At 43.1% G+C, this 17,180-nt stretch overlaps 1 protein-coding gene across 5 annotated transcripts in view; it reads left to right on the top strand.

The window, feature by feature from the left end:
- TSPAN4 (tetraspanin 4) overlaps nt 1-17,180 on the top strand; it is a 708,227-nt gene that overhangs the window by 523,742 nt on the left and 167,305 nt on the right. The window contains exon 1 of one of the 5 annotated variants that reach the window (XM_075928233.2): nt 12,158-12,317. The exons of the other annotated variants lie outside the window; for them this stretch is intronic. Within the exon in view, the coding sequence (XP_075784348.1) occupies nt 12,180-12,317 (138 nt within the window). The 5' untranslated portion in view covers nt 12,158-12,179. Of the gene's footprint in view, nt 1-12,157; nt 12,318-17,180 lie in introns of those variants that run through there. 5 annotated transcript variants of the gene reach the window in all.

The following is a 17,180-nucleotide window of genomic DNA, read 5'->3' as shown; positions in this document are numbered from 1 at the left end:
CGGAGCCCTGGGACCTTTAAATCACTGTGCTGTGTGCTCCGGACAATGTTAAGGGATTGTCGGGGGGAAAGAGGCACATCACTGCACTTCAAGCAGCACTGAGGGCTGTCTGTCCCTGGCTCCTCCCCCTCTGCCGGAGGCCCTACCTCTTCCAGGGATATGGCGCTGCTGTTGCTCCACTGACCATACACCATAATACATGTATACTAGGGGGCAAATTAAGGTTACATAGGCAACCTTGTTTCTGGCATTTCTTGACTTTGCAATCTTAGAGTTTTTTTAAAATGTAATCAGAATACATGTCTCTTCATTGGTTAAGTGTTTGAGAGGCAGCAAAGACAATTCTGTAATTAATGCCTGAGGCAAGCAAGGTGCAGCTGGGAGGAGGTGATATTTCTCCATAATCATAACAAGTCATTAAGGGAGATTACTGTACACACTGCCATTCAACATCAGCGCTGATGCCTCATGGAATTAATAATACTATTTATATCAATAAGATTAGCAGCAGATAGTCTCGGTGTTATTAATAGTATAATTAGCAACACTAAATTTGTTTCACTGTTGTGATATCTTCCATTTTAGAACGTCTTAAAAGCTATCAGTGTTACCAAGTGGGTGGCAGGTGTTAATTCAGAGAAACATCTGTCTCCAAATATATTCATTTAATCAGACACATTTAATTTTGCAGGTAGGATGTTTCCTTTGTCTTTTTCTTATTTTATTATCATTAGAGCAATGTTTTGGGACAATGCTGCGCAGCCCAAATTGTTCAGGATTTTCCCAATTTCAGTGGGGTGACTTTTACATCCTGCACAAGTGACTTATAGGGTTAATGTAGTGTCCTGAAAATTGTGTCGGGCCATTGCAGAACTAGGCAAAATGAACACCCAGTGCAAGAGTCCTGAGATGCAAAACACCCTAGTGATTGTAGAGGAGAACAAATGGCAAAAAGTAGCAGTAAAATACTGGTTGAAGACAAGGGTGGAAAAGGCAAGACAGTAATTGTGCTATTTCTTTAGGGCCCAATTTAGTAGACCATTGTTACTGAGCAAAACACTTATGTATATATTTAACTTTTAAGACCTTGCTTAAATACCATTGAACATATGCTTAAACTTGAACATACACTTGAAAGCTTTTCTGAAGAGAGATGGAATGCAACCTATGCTTAAATGTTTTGCTGAATTTGTGCCTTAGAGGCCTCTGCTTTATGAAATATGAAACTAAAAAGGCACTGGTTTCAGAGGAGGTTTCTCTTCACAGTAGTTTGCAAATAAAATAATAGATGTCTACATGTCAGACATGCGAGGATCTCAAAATGGTTGACTTAGCATACATGAGTTTGTTCGTGAGAACTCATGTAAGATTTACTTCGTATTTATAGCAGAGTATAAAGTAACTTCTTGACCCATGGCTGTTGTACTGTAGAAGAGTGAACTCAGTTGTGTAATAATCTGCTTTGTGTAATAACTAGTGGTGTAATCTCAGAAATTGTATTGTCCCTCAGGCAAAAAACAGCTATTACTGTCAAACACAATCTACAGTATGCACACACAATAATGGTTGGTAACTGCCCCAACGGTTTGTATGGTGGTGGTTTTATTATTGTAATTTAAAATAAAAGGCCAAGATTCAAAATGCTGAAGTGAAGTCCTTCTGGTCTTGTCAGAGACATTTTTCAGTACACTGTAGTAAGTAGATCCTCGGTATTTTGTGTCTCAGTGCTTTCCCTCAGTCAAACTCATGGTACCTGTGCTTTCAGGTCTGGGCTGAGTAGTAGACCAGAAGGGGCCAGATTTCTGATTCTATACTGTACAGCTTTTATGTTACTGCCTCGTTGTCACCAACCCTAGTTTTATCAACACTAGAGAGAGAGAGAGTAAAAAGAGTCCTCTTGTGTACCATCAATACCAAGATATCATTTGTGATTCACTGAGAGGATATATAGAGTTTCAACAGGGAATAGTGAGGTACTTAAAAACCTCTCTATTCATTTGTCACCGTGTTCACAACTCCCATTTAAAGGCAGGTGAGACATAAAATACTGAGCCAAGTGAATCAGTCCACATACCCAGAAAATTTTAATATATAAAGTGTTGCAAAGAACAACTATTGTAGATCAGTTTTTGCTGGAACATTAATCTTCATTTCTTTAGAGATGAGTTGTCAAAACATACAAGCGAGTGTATGCATGAATGCAGTTGTCATCAGCACACAGTTAAATGTAATGAAGAGGATAGGCAAAGCATACATCAAAATCAAATGCTACTCATCCTGTGAACTTCCTCTATCATGTATTCATTTCTTTTCTCTGTTGCACTACTCGTGTGCTGATTATGAGTGTTACCGCATAGAAATTCCTCCATAGGAAAGAGATCAGTGAGTGACAGGATTCCACAGGAAAAACTACTGACAACAACATAGCAAATAATCTCCCCTGGTATCCTGAAGACGCGTACCATGACATAATAGAGTTTCATTCTCGTATAATGCCATTCAAGCCGAAGTCACAGATACATGTTGTTTTATTTTTAATGTTGATTTAAAAAACATGCACCGGGACCTACCAGGATACAAATCCAGACTAATAAGCAGCTGTGTCGCCCTACCCTGCAATCTTGGGTGCCTCACATTGCTTGCTGGCGTAGCTCCCACCTAGGCCTCTCACAAAAAGTCTTCCATCAGGCAGGTCACACCCTGCATGTCTTTGAGTAACTGGAGCCTGCCAGCCACACTTGAGTTGCTATCTGTTTCTCACCAGCTTTGATCATACTGCAGGGTAATCCCCAACACACCGCTTGTCTCAGATTTTCCCAAAAATGTATGGCCTGTAGAGTCCATCCTGTTCCTGCACAGTGTAAAATATTTTGTTTGTTAGTCCCTTAAGAGAATAAAATGCCCACAAATAACGCTACCCAGACACTTCAATTTAAAAACACTGGCTCAAATAAAACAATAAATCAAGTTTATTAACTACATAGAGATTTTAATTGAGCAAAAGTAAAAAGGCTTACAAATCAGAAATGGTTATAAGAAAAATAAAGATAAGATATTCATTAATACTAACTTAACTTTATCAGATTCAAATAAAGTTTTTACCGCATGCTTTTAGCGGTTTTACTGATCAAATCCTGAGATTAGGACCCTTCCCAGAGTCTAACGAATGCTTCCTGTGTTTAGGGTTGCCAGGTGTCTGGTTTTGAACTGGACAGTCCAGTATTTGAGCTTTCGGTTCAGGAGACAAATTGAGAAAATATAAATGAGAAAATATAAATGTCTGGTATTTTCTAAATAAGATGTAATATAGATTGTGATGTAATGTCAAGTGTGTCTGGTACTTTTGTTGAAACCATCTGGCAACCCTACCTGTGTTGCTTCAGGTGTAGTCAATGCAGTGAGCAGAGGGAGAAAGAAGTATCCTTTTATAATTTATCTCCACTCTTGAAAAACATTTCCAATTGGGTACTAGAAGACAAAGAAACCATGTAGATTCTGTAAAAGGATATTCCCAGCTTCTTTTTTCTCACCTGTTTGAGCTTTCTTTGTTTCACTCCCTGCTTGAGGACTCTGCTTGCTGCTTAAATGCAAATTAAGCAGAGCAAACATTCCTTTCCGAGTGTTATATTTGAAAGAATTTCACAGGATCATTTTAGGGGGATAAGGCAAAATGCCATATTTATTGACAGTGTAACATTGCTCTGTTATGCATATGCATACATTACTTCCCCCCCCCCCCCCCCACACAAATATAGTCTTGTCATTGCTTAATTTTACCAGTCTGGCTAGGTAAGTTAAATGCAAGGGGGAGGATCAGGGGCTTCTCTTGATCTGGACCGCTGCTACAATCTTGACAAGACAAGACCCGGAGATTCATGAAAGATGTCCTATATTTTAAAGGACTTTTCTCCCATTCAAGTCTATACATTTTGCTGTGTCAGTTATTAATCAATCACCATTTTAACATCTGTTTATCTGGAAGTCATTCTTCTTTGCCAGCTGCCATAAGTATGTTGGTGCTGACATCTGTGTTATTTCAAGGCTGTGTTGTTCATAGTGTCCTCCATCGGTTTGCTTTGTATTGGGCCTCAATTTATGGTATATTGACGCTTCTTCTCCAAACACATTCCAAACTCATTCACTCCCCCTCCCCAGGAACTACACAGTCATTTCATATATGGGAAAAGGGTTACAATTGTCCATATAAAAGGTATCAATCTATTCATATACAAAGAATCATTCATCAGATTTTCTTTATAACACAATTTATATTCTAATGACTTCTAAGAGCAACAGTGTGGTCATGCTGACTCACAAGAATTCTGTCTTGACATCAGGTACAGACACAAGCAGTTTCCCTGATGCTAACCAGAGAAGAATGATGGACAGAGTTTAATATTCATTCTTACACTACAGTTAAGCTGTATTTCATGAAACATTGTAAAACTCTGTTGTCTACGTGAGGACAGACCTGTAATACCATGAAGTGGAATCTGATAACTTCACATACAATGTTACAATGCCTGTCCTTTTACCTAGCCATTAAAATACAGTAATACATTTTAGTAATGTTAGGAAAAAAATTGATCTCTCCAGTAGCCTTCACCGCATAAAGATTAATACAGCTTAACCATCCCTTTACCAAACTGTCCCTCCTCCAACTTTGTTGCATTCCCTGAATGTCAGATGGGAGTCAGAAAAGGGAGGCATGTGAATTCCAGAGTTAAGGGCTTCTTGCTGAAAAACAGTGAGACAATCAATGTTCTTGTGCTGTCTGCTTGGAGAGAGAGTGATCCCACAGATATAAAGTATCATCTGCAATTTTTGAAAATCTAAGACAGGAAAAAATGAGGTTGCTTCTATTTTTTAACTGTCCTTTGATAGTACAGTCCAACATTTTGATTGCATATCCAGTGAAGAGTCTTCAGGGAAAATAGGACATACACTGCAACAACTTGGTGTAAAATAAAGCACAAAATGTTGAAAGTGAAGTCATCTGTATTTAGAGTGCACTTACTTCTGCTGTGCTGTCCTAAGGTGCCGTGCTCTCAGCCATGAGAAGGCTTTTCGGAAGTAGGCTGCAGCAGTACAGAGTGCCTGCCAAAGTGGGCTGTAGCTGACCAGCGCAGCATAAAGGTGTTTGGTAAGGACAAAGGCACATGGTGATCCACTAAAGGAGGTGGCAGTCATGGGCAGTAGGTGAACCTACAGCTAGGGGAGGCAAGCCTCCAGCCCTGCCCCTTTTGCCTGAGACCCCACCACTGTTGCCCATGGCACCCATGGGAGCCAAGCCTCCCTCCATTTTACAGTCAATCCCCTCTGAGCATGGGCAGTCCACACTTCCCCCCCTTCGCCTCTGTTCATCATGGGTGGCCTGCCCCTCCCCCCAAAGCACAAGCAGCCCACATCCTTCCCCAACTTTTCCAGAGCATGGGTGGCCAGCTCCACCCCCAGCACAGGCAGCTTGTGGCCCAGCCCCTCCAGAGCATGGGCAGCCCATGGCTCTCTCCTTCTCTTGTTCCCCCCTGAACACAGAGAGGGCAGGCAACATGTGGCTCTGGCCCTCCCGGAGCATGGGGAGGGCACGGAGGCAGGCGAGCAGCCCCCTCACCCATGCAGCACGGGGAAGGTTAGCAGTACAGGACTGAAGCCCAGGCAGCCCCAGGAGACTGGGAGAGACCCACCGAACGGAGGGTGTCTGGGGACAGAGTATGGACGGGGCCAGCCAGGCAAAGTGGGAAGGCATTGCTTTCTTCTTCCTCTTATACGCCTACCCAGGGGCAGGTCAGTGCAGTCCAGTGGCTGCGTTCAGAAGCAGGGCTACTATGCACAATCCCCAGATGGACTTTAAGGCTGCCTCACCTTGCCAGCTGCCCTGGGCCTGGTGGTATGTGCCAAGGGTACTCTGTCACCTCCAGCCACCCACACACCAGAAGGGGTGAATCAGGCCCCCTAAATTCAATTTGTTTTCTGAGCAGATGGAAATGTTTGGCCACACTGTAGCTTTCTTCTTGCCTTCTGATCAGCATTGCCTTTGTTCTCATACTATCCTGCGTTAATATTTCAGTCACACCTTGCACAACGAAATACTCTACGGGATATTAGCAACGTGAATGCATAAGAGTAAATGACCGTATATAATAGAACATGGTCATTAGTGAGCTGTGCACATAAGGCATCAAATATAAGGCACGTAAGGCAGAGTATGCGCATCCAGGATCTTTGGCTCCTAACGCAGAAGTCTTTGCTGAGTGGTCTAAGGAAGCAGCTCTCCTTGGCTATCTGTTTTAATAGAGAGGAACTGTCGCATGAGCCATTTCTCTCAAGAATATTTTATACCAGCTCACATGTCTGTTATCCTTAATGTAGCTCTGTGAGAGCAGCTAATTGCTGTAGTAGGCAGCAGCTCTTGGAGTGATAATCACTGATCTATTGGCCATAATCATTTTTAAACCTCCCTGACTTTACTGCTATTTGAATTTTGACTGGTTTATGTCCTCTGATACATCTAACTTAGAAATGGCAATATCTCACTGATGTCCTCTGTTCATCACATTCTTTTATTTCTGTCTATATAATTAGACACAGAGAGAGAATACTTGAGGGCATGGTATAAAAAGATTTTTATTGCCATGAGTTTTATTGGCAAAAGTTTCATGGCAATATCAAGTTATGTATATCATCCCAAACAAGTATAAAATCTTTATAACGTACAACACTACCCTATCATGTATTCAGCATATGCCACGTCTTTTACAGAAGAGTTATTTTAGAAATATTAAAGTGTTTTTTTTTCAAAACAGATACTTTTTTCATACCACTGTACCCATGCCTACAGACTGCTATAGGTACCATGAATCTAATGGTGTAGTTCTAGGCACTACATTTTACTTCATGCTCTGCTGTCCTGGTCGGGTGAGAGGCTAGAAACTCGCCACACCATCAGAGCAGTCTGATTGGTTACCACTGAATTGGAGAGGAGCGTTTTCCATCACATCACCTAACTTTAGAACTGCATCTCAGACCTTCCACACTCAGCTGTCTATGTTCCTTTCCACACTCTCCACCTCCTTTCCTTCAGCAGTCATATCCGCTTTCCCACATATATGCTTGTAAGAAGAAAAACCTATAACATGAATAATGGTGTCCTTAAAGAGTCTCATAAGGGTGGCATGCCACCTTTTCCTATTATTTTAAATACCCCTTCCCCATCAGTAAGCATATTAGTGGATTTGTGGGTTGAGTTGGGGTGGTCAATTTTGGATTGTACAGTTTACAACTCCCTGTTAGCAGGTTAGTAGGTTGAGACAGACAAATAAGAAATGTGTGCCAGGCTGGTTGGTCACCAAAGTATACCTTTAGTAGCAGAAATCCAACTGATCCATTCAAAGAGAAAACTGGGTTACCATTAGGGCTGTAAAATCTCAGTTGATCAGTTAACCGGTTAAACATTAGGCTAACCTAATGTTTAACCAGGTAACCGATTAAGTGGGGGGCCAGGTGGAGCTCCCACTCCCAGCTGCTCTGGACAAGAGCAGCCCCTGTCTGCGGTGAGCCCCCTGCAGGGCTAGAGCAGCCCCCTGTCTGCGAAAGGTAGGGTGCTGCTCCAGCCCCCATTGGTTACCAGTTAACTGGAACCAGTAAGCATCATCTATTAAAGGTGATGCTTATTGGTAGCTGGCTAACTTTTCACATCCCTAGTTACCATGGATGAGACTGAAAGGGAAATAATTTTATAATGAAGAAGCTTGAAAGAAAGATGAACAGAATGCACAAGTCAGGCAAATTGGAAGATTTTTTGTTATCGTTTTTAAATGAATTTGAGGCTTATGGAAGACCTTGGGTTGAAGTCTTCTGATGCTCTAGGGGACACTTACAGAATGGGGGACACTTAGACCTTGGGTTGCACCCTTACCTCGAAATAAGCTTTGCAATTTGCGTAGCTTGTTTGGAGGTAATTTTGAAATAAAGTGCTATTCCGAAACGTCCCTTAGCCCTTGTGGACGCAGAATCTATTTCGAAATAAGGGGCTGCTTTAAAGATACGGAATAGCTATTTCAGAATACTTCTGGTATCCCGAAATAGCTCCTCAGTGTAGACGTAGCCTGACAGAATAGATAGCAAGCACTTTTCCCCATTGGTATGCCTCACCACTGTTGTGTGTGGCCACCTGGGAGTGAGAGAGTAATAGTTCCGATTTTGTGTCCATGCCATCGGAACGTCTCTGGTGTGACTTCCAACACAAATGTGAAGTAATGCCCATCATGGGGCCAAGGCTTCCAAAACTCATCCCACATGGGTCACCAGGCAGCCATCAGAGAATAACTTTTGACTGGGTTGGTTGGATTAAGTGAGAAAATGCCATCCAAGGTGCCTGTGTGCCTGCCATTATTGTAGTATCTGATGGCATCACAATTTTGAACGTTTTTATCTTCATCGCACTCCTTTTGAGGTGGGGAAGTGCGACTGTCCTCATTTTACTGCTGAGGGAGCAAGGAGCAGAGAGATTTGCCCAACATCACACAGGGAGTCTGGCAAGCCATATAATTCACTGCCAGTTGTATCTCTTGAGCCTTTGCATTTAATTATAAACATTGGCACTATTTCCAGTCCTTTTCACCTTCCATCCCTGCATTAAGTCCACATGTAGCCTATTAATTCTTCTCCACTCTTCTCTCCCGTATGTGTAATGATAATCTTCCATAGTGCGATGACGATGAAATAGGTTTCCTAGGTCAAGGAAGTAAGAGCCTTTATTAATAACTAAAGCAGCTTGGAAATTACACATGTACTCCAACTGCTTAAATGCTCTCCCTGTTTCTCCCTATTTCCACCTGTATTTTGCAAACAAAGAGCTGTGTAATGATGAAGATCAGGAAGCGCAAGAGACAGTAAAGCAGTTATCATTATCTTGTGTGCTGTGGATCAGCAAGGCTGACAGTCCATTATGCCTGACTGCTGCACTGATAACCCTCTTCTGTATTGCTAAGCAGAAGCACTCTCCATTGGAGCATCATTAAAACCACTTGAACATCCAACCACTGTGTCTGGACAACAAGCTTTCACATGCTAAGCAACATACAGACAAAAATGCTACCCTGGATTTAAGCAGACAAAAACATTACAGAAGAGGTTCAACTGTCCCCAAAATAATCATTATAAACCCAAAAAATCCAGAGTTAAGGTTAAAGATTAATTTTTTTCTCCAAACTCATTAAGTGATGGAAATGCACAGTTAGGATTAGGGAATATGAACAAACTTGGTAGTGACACCCTGACATAGCTGCATAATTATGATTAAGACATAGTAGTGTTTGTAGTTTCAGACTAAACTGTACTTCAGCAGATATTTCATTTATTTCCTGATGGTGTCACTGTAGGGTAATCCCTTTTATCCTGTAATAAGGGTGTTGATTTTCTACTAGAGTTATAGGATGGATCAAAAAACCCCAAACAAACAACAACAACCCCCCCCAAAAAAAAACCCACAAAACAAAACAAAAAACAACCCCCTCTCCTCAAAAAACCCACCTATAGTGGGGAGGTTTCCGAAAGCACAAGGAAGTTAATGTAAGAATCAGGTGGTAGCATTTTAAATCTTTCCCTAGAAAGGTATAATGGTCCATTGTAATCTATAGGATTCTTCCCTGCTGGCAGGGCCCTGGAGATTTTAAAATATTCCAGAACCGCTATGTTTTTTGCTGCCCCTGCTGGTTCTACCTCAGCTGTTACTGTAAATTCACTAATGTTGTTCCCAGGACTACACAGACCTGCTGTAATCAATTATTAAGCATAATGTAAACAAAATATGACACGTGAATTTCAAGTTGAATTTTTTGGAGAGGCTAGGGTTGCCAGGTGTCCGGTATTGACCCAGACAGTCTGGTATTTTCACCTCATGTCCGGTAAAAAAGTCAGAAAATACCGGACACCTAAAATGTCTGGTATTTTCTGATTTTTTTCCTGGTCAGGAGGCAAAAATGCCTGATGCTTACCTGTTTCCGTAGGGGAGCTGTCTGGCCCAGAGCAGGAAGACAAGATGGTGGATGGCCGCTGGCAGCCTATTAGAACCAAAAAGCCTCAAAAGCATTTCTTAAAGGGGCCATGCTGTTTTTTTTTTAATTTTTAAATTGTTTTTGCTTAATAACTCTCGGGGTCCTGGGGTCCTTTTCTTTTTCTCAACAATGTTGGACTTCCCCTTTTTTTTCCTCAACAGAATTTTTTCCCCGGTGTTTTTTTTTTTGGCGGGGGAAAGAGGGAGAAGTGGGGTTTGGTATTTTTGGTTAAATCATCTGGCAACCCTAGGTGAGGCAGAAGAGTACCATAAATGAGCCTGATTTTCTACTCTATTATAAAGGTTTTATGCAGGGGTTTACTTATTACCTTGACTTTAGAGGAATCCCAAAACTGTGGGATAGGAGTAGAATATCAGGCCCAAGACAGCAAAAGGAAACAGATTGAGTTGTGAGCAAAGGTAAATTTGGTTTGCAGGTATCTGAGAGTCAGAAGCGATATGTGTGATAGGCATTCAACAACGTCCCTTCAGATTAAAGTTGAAAAGTATTTTGCTTGAAAAAGTCCTGTGAGGGAGAGAAGAGAGGAGGACCTGGAATCAGGGGTTAAACAAAGCCTTTTGGCCCTGCTAGCCCTGCCCCACTAGCCCTGCCCTGCTTTACCTGTAGCCAATGCCAGGCCTGGAGGGAGGATAAAAGGAAGGAGCCTGACTCAGTGAGGGGCTCACCAGCAAGGAGAAAGGAGCATGGTTCTGCAGGACACAAACCAAAGCCCGACCACTTTGCCAGCCGTAGGAGCAAGTAAGCTCCCAACCCCACTCTCTTGGGACAAAGGGGGAAGCCTCCTAGAAACCCTAACTAAGTGGGGAGTCTGGACTCTTGGGGCCACACCCCAAACTAAAGGACTATACTAATATAGTGGGCCAGAGTTCCAAGCCTGGGGCACCAATGGCAGGGTTCTGCCCCCCTTTTCTGCCAGCTAATTCAGTGACCTAAGTATTAGGTCACCCAGGGAGACCTGGCCACAAGTCCACTTTCTGAGACTTTATTCCTCTGCTAATCCTGCTTAACTGCATTTATTGTCTGTTGGGGGACTAAACAGAGCTGCTTAGCACTGCTGCTTTATTCCTTCTCTTTTAAAAAGAAATAACTTGAGTCTCTGTTATCCAGATCGTCCATAGTTTATCAGTTATTTTAAAACAGCTCTCCTCAAATCAGGTGTATTTTTAAAGAGAGTGAGAATATTTAGACTGGCCCTTCTCATTACATTTCCTTTCCATGCAGCTCCTACACATCAGTTTTGATTGAATGAATAAACTCTCCCATGTAAAAATTATTCTGATCATTATTCCATGTCATATTCTTTTCCTGGCATAGGACCAGTAAGCTTCCCCCCCCTTCTTTTGGCTGTACAAGGAAAAGAGTTTCTATGGCTGCAGAGAAAAGCCTTCTGTGCTCTGTTAACATTTTTAATTTGACACTGTGGGAATGACACAGGCATTGTCCCCATACCTTTACAAAATGTGCGGCTTCTGTGTCCCAGTGATGAAAAGCAATGAATGAAGCACTACTAATAACAGTGTGTAGGGCAGATTTCGTGTGCAGACATAACCCCAGTGAGCAATTCGCATGAAATGAACTTTTAAAAGCTGCTTATGCATGATGGGGCGGGAGGATGAACTGAGGTGGAAGATAAAAGGAAATAACATTTTAGATGTGACAGTATTCTACTAGCAATGATCTCACACATGTTTCATTCTCAGTTGAGAGAGGGTTGTTGGTTTTTTTTTTGTTCTAAGTGTGCCACAATGTTCATTTTTCCAGTAAATTAACCCATGACTGAATTGTCATATTAAAATATGCAAATAACCAAAAATTCATTCCTGTGTACAGTCACAGGACAAGACTTTCACTGTGTCGGTATGTCTCATTTGTTTGGAATTCAGCATACCAAATCTTTTGTGTCTCCCACTCTCTCCCTGCATAGTGGTCAAAGGTCTGATCCAAAGTGAAATGGCTCCCATGGACTTCAGTGCATTTTTTACCTGGCCCCAGGAAGTAAGCAAGTTTAGTTAATGATCAACAATAAACCACCACCAAAATACAAAGATCAGTTTATTAAAACAGAGGGAAAAAAGAGGATGAGAAACAAAGTTGGGAAAGGAAATGTGCAGAGGAGTCTACAGGGGAAGGGGAAAACATCTCTGCACTCCTAGAAAGGATGGGGTGGGACAGCCTGCGCCACCCAGACAGTCTGGTGCCCCTTCCTCTCTTCCTGGCTCTTGGAGACAGACAGAGCACACGGTGAGGGCTCTGGAGTGCACCACCTGATGTTCTGGCTGGCATTCTAAAGGGACACATGTCATTTTCTTTAAATCTCTCCTTTTCTATGAGGCCTGCAATGCCACTGGTATGCTGTGAGCACTATCATGCTGACCAGTGTTGTGTTGGGCCCCCTCCATCTGTCTGTCACCACTTTTTGTCTCTTGTCTTATTCTTAGAGTATTAACCTTAACGGGTGATGCGTGTTGGTTCTGGTTAGCTGGTAGGGGCTGGAGCAACTCCCTGCTTACAGCAGGCAGAGGGGCCAGCACTGTGGGGCCTGCTGTGGACATGGGCTGTCCACAGCAGGCCCAGGCACCCTGCAGACAGGGCCTTCTCCAGCCGGACTGGAACAGCCCCTCCCTGTGGTGGGGGAGATTTCTTTTTCTGTTTATTCATCTGTTGTTCTTTTCATCTCTGAGGGAGACTGACATCCTACTCAAAGCCCCTGGAGTGTAGTGATTTATTGTAACTTAAAACAAGTGTAAATATTTGCAATACGTGTTTAAAGAGAGAACAAAAAACTTAGGCTGTATAGTTGCACTGTTTTAATTAAGAAGGAAAAAAGGCAAATTAGACTGAGAGTTGAAACACCAACATGATAATAAACTTAAATGCAAATACTGAGTCCAAATCTCATCTGCTTTCAGTCCCCAATTGGATACAGTGTTCCAGTGCCCTTACTACATTTGTCTGTCTTTCAGGAAAATTGGAGGGCTTCCAGCCTTTTAAATGACCTCATCTTTAATTTTATGCTTCTCATGTATCTAATGTTCCCCAATATTTTTCTTTGTTTTTGAGCCTATAACTTATGTGCCATAATGTTTCAAAGGCAGCCAAAGCTTACCTTTATGATTGCATAATTTTAGTGGTAATATAAATATATAATATGCATTGCTAGGAGAGGAGAAGAAGGGAGGGAGGAGGATGACTTATGTTTCTTGAGCATTTCCAATCATTTAAAAGACAAATGAATTTCATTGTTTCTGAGATACTTTTAAGCAGAATACTGCAATGGTCCGACATGCTTACTGGAACCTATGCTTGGCAGAAAAATGAGCAAGCTGCTGTACATTAGGGCTTATGAACAACACAGAGCTGGCCACCATTCAGCTAAATGTCTTTGCTCCGCGGGAGAACGTTTTTTTTCCTTTGAAGAGTAACTTTGGAGTAGAGAAGGGGAAAAGGGGATATAAATTAAGGCACAATGGATTTTAAAGTGTCAGGATTTAGAAACATAAGCTAGATTCTTCTTTCCACGAAGGCCCCTTTATGCTACACAGGCAATGCAAAAGTATGACAGGGCGGCGCTGCCCCGCACTGAAGCCCAAGGAGTTCCCCTGGCCCAGCTGGCCGAATGGGCCCCACCCCCACCGCCTACTGGGCATGCTCGAGACTTAGGCAGGAGATAAAAGCCCGGGCAGGCAGGTAGGCAGGGGGAAAAGCCGGAGGGGCAGGAGCTCAGGAAGGAGCTTCTGAGCCGCCCCAGGAGCTATGCCTGCTGCTGCTGCCGCCGCTGCCACCCCAGGAGCAGCACCCATAGCCCCAGACATCCCGGGAGTAGCCCCAGCCGCAGCCTCAGCAACAGCACAGGGGGTGGAGGGCGCTGGATTGGGTCTGACCCAGTGAGCAGCCCCCAGAGGATCCTGCTCACTGGGGAAGAGCCCAGGACGGAGGATTGGCCTCCGGGAGGTCGGCGAGTTCCGGCAGGCGTCCCCGCCGACCAGGCAGTGAAAACCTTCACCGCCATCAGGGCCCGGGGCTGGGACCCGGTGGAGTGGGAGGGCCCAGGTCCCCCTCCCTCTCCAGCCCACCCCACCACAAATCAGCCTCCCAGACTTTGAGAGGAGCTAACCCAGGAACTAGGCCAGAAGGCTGTCCCTGCCCTTGGAGAGGGCTGAGAACTTTGGGACTAGGCCAGGGGGCCGTATTTCCCCTGAGCAAGGGGCATTGAACTTTGGAACTAGGCCGGGGGCCCTATTTTCCCCCTACCCAGGGCGAGTCTGCTCTAGAACCGGGGCCCACCCCCTGACAAAAGGGAAGTTAGTGAGAGTAAATTACCCATTACACCCACTTCGAGTCCCTTTTTCATAGCCAGCATAGTTTAAAGAGGCTTAATATAATTGAGAATCCAGCTCATAGTCTTATTTTCATGCATGGGGGACTCAAACATGCATTGCTGGACTATGTGAACAAAACCACGTGTGTCAGCAGCAGAGCATCCCATATGTCTCAGGGGAACCACATCTTAACAATGTAGACTGGACCACAATGGGTGCAAATGAGTTCCTTTTGCAGGATTCCCCAGCCTTGATTCTGGAGCCCTGCAGGCACATCTCTGCTTCCTCTCTTTTCAAGGCTTTCCAGGCTTGTCCCAGAGCACGTGATCTCGTCCTGCATCTAAGCCTGGTCTTGCTTCCATGTGCTTTTGCTTTTCTCTTGGCTTTACAAAGAGCAGGCTTGGAAGAAAAGATTAGTCAGCCTGCTGCAAAGCGTGTTAAAATGGCTCTGTCACCACCCACTGATTTAAAAGATGCTCACCTCCCTTCATCTCCCCCTGATAAACACTCAGAGCCAAATGCTCAGCTGGTGCACTTCATGGGAATTCCCCTGAAGCCAGAGCTACACTGGTGTATTCCTGAGAATCTGACCCACAATCTGATTCAGGCAGAAATAAAGTGGAAAATGAGTGACCCTAAATATCCAGTAATAACAGAGGAATAACTCATATAAGACTAATAATTGAATCTTATTTTAAAAACTCTCTGTGATGGGCACAAGAGTCCACAAAACTTGAAAAAGAATTGACTTTTCTTATTGTCCGTGAGCTACTGCCTTCTATTATAGAATGGGGTGTGAGGCAAAATCTGTCCTTCTCCTCCTATAAGCTTGATTCTCAGAATAGTCTTAAAGAGTACATCTAGACACTTCGAAATCGCAAATGAAGCCGGGATTTGAATTTCCCAAGCTACATTTGCATAATCACATCATGGCGCTCTTTCAAAAAAGCGCTATTTTGAAAGTAAAACCGCAGTCTAGACACAGTTCTTTTGAAAATAGAAGCCTTTTTCAAAAGATCCTGTAAACCTTGAGTGCCATGATGCGATTATGCAATGAAGCACGGGAAATTCAAATCCGGCTTCATTTGCAATTTCGAAGTGTCGAGCGAGGGATGTAGTCTAGACACACTGTTATAGAGCATCCCAAATATAACGCGAGGCATATGGTTTTTCCTGCAAGTCATTTGATCTTCTCATCTTCCTCCTCTTGTTCTCCAGAGAAAAAAGGGGATGCTGTGGGTAAACTGCAGTTCTCCCTCCTGAAATGCCATATGAGCTCTCATGCTCATACTTGTAGAGAACTTGTAGGTAAGGTCCCATGGGAAGCAAGACTGAAGGGAAAAACAACTGAGGAGAGTTGGAAGTATTTCAAAGGGACGTTGTTAAGGGCCCAAAAGCAAACAATTCCGCTGTGTAGGAAAGATAGAAAATATGGCAAAAGACCAGCTTGGCTTAACAAGGAGATCTTGCATGATCTCAAAATAAAAAAGGAGTCATATAAAAAATGGAAACTAGGACAACTAACAAAGGATGAATATAGGCAAGCAACACGGGAATGCAGGGGCAAGATTAGAAAGGCAAAGGCACAAAATGAGATCAAACTAGCTACAGGCATAAAGGGAAACAAGAAGACCTTTTATAAATACATAAAAGCAAGAGGAAGACCAAGGACAGGGTAGGCCCACTGCTTAGCGAGGAGGGAGAAGCAGTAACAGGGAACTTGGAAATGGTGGAGATGCTCAATGACTTCTTTGTTTCGGTCTTCACCGAGAAGTCTGGAGGTGTGCCTAACGTAGTGAATACAAGCAGAGAGCGGGTAAGTTTAGAAGATAGGATACACAAAGAACAAGTTAAAAATCACTTAGGAAAGTTAGATGTCAGCAAGTCACCAGGTCCTGATGAAATGCATCCCAGGATACTCAAGGAGCTGACAGAGGAGGTATCTGAGCCTTTAGCTATGATCTTTGAAAAATCATGGCAGACAGGGGAGATTCCAGAAGACTGGAAAAGGGCAAATATTGTGCCCATCTATAAAAAGGGGAATAAGAACAACCCAGGAAATTATAGACCGGTCAGTTTAACGTCTGTCCCAGGGAAGATAATGGAGCAGGTAATTAAGGAAATCGTATGCAAACACTTGGAAAGTAATAAAGTGATAGGGAATAGCCAGCATGGGTTTGTGAAGAACAAGTCATGCCAAACTAATCTGATAGCTTTCTTTGAAAAGATAACGAGCCTTGTGGATAAGGGAGAAGCGGTGGATGTCATATACCTAGACTTTAGTAAGGCATTTGATACGGTCTCGCATGATATTCTTATTGATAAACTAGGCAAATATAACTTAGATAGGGCCACGATAAGGTGGGTGCATAATTGGCTGGATAACCGTAGTCAGAGAGTTGTTGTTAACGGTTCTAAATCCTGCTGGAAAGGGATAACAAGTGGAGTTCCGCAAGGGTCTGTTTTGGGACCCGTACTATTCAATATCTTCATCAATGATGTAGATATTGGGATAGAGAGTACTCTTATTAAGTTTGCAGATGATACCAAACTGGGTGGGGTTGCGACTTCTTTGGAGGATAGGGACATAATTCAAAATGACCTTAGCAAGTTAGAGAAATGGTCAGAGGTAAACAGGATGAGGTTTAATAAAGAGAAATGCAAAGTGCTCCACTTAGGAAGGAACAATCAGTTCCATACATACAAGATGGGAAGCGACTGTCTAGGAAGGAGCATGGCGGAAAGGGATCTAGGGGTCATAGTGGACCACAAGTTGAATATGAGT

The sequence above is a fragment of the Pelodiscus sinensis genome, chromosome 5 (assembly GCF_052426305.1).
Source record: "Pelodiscus sinensis isolate ZL-2025 chromosome 5, ASM5242630v1, whole genome shotgun sequence".
Lineage (NCBI taxonomy): Eukaryota > Metazoa > Chordata > Testudines > Trionychidae > Pelodiscus > Pelodiscus sinensis.
The sequence above is the reverse complement of the archived record's forward strand: the minus strand, read 5'-3'. Positions and strand labels throughout refer to the sequence as shown.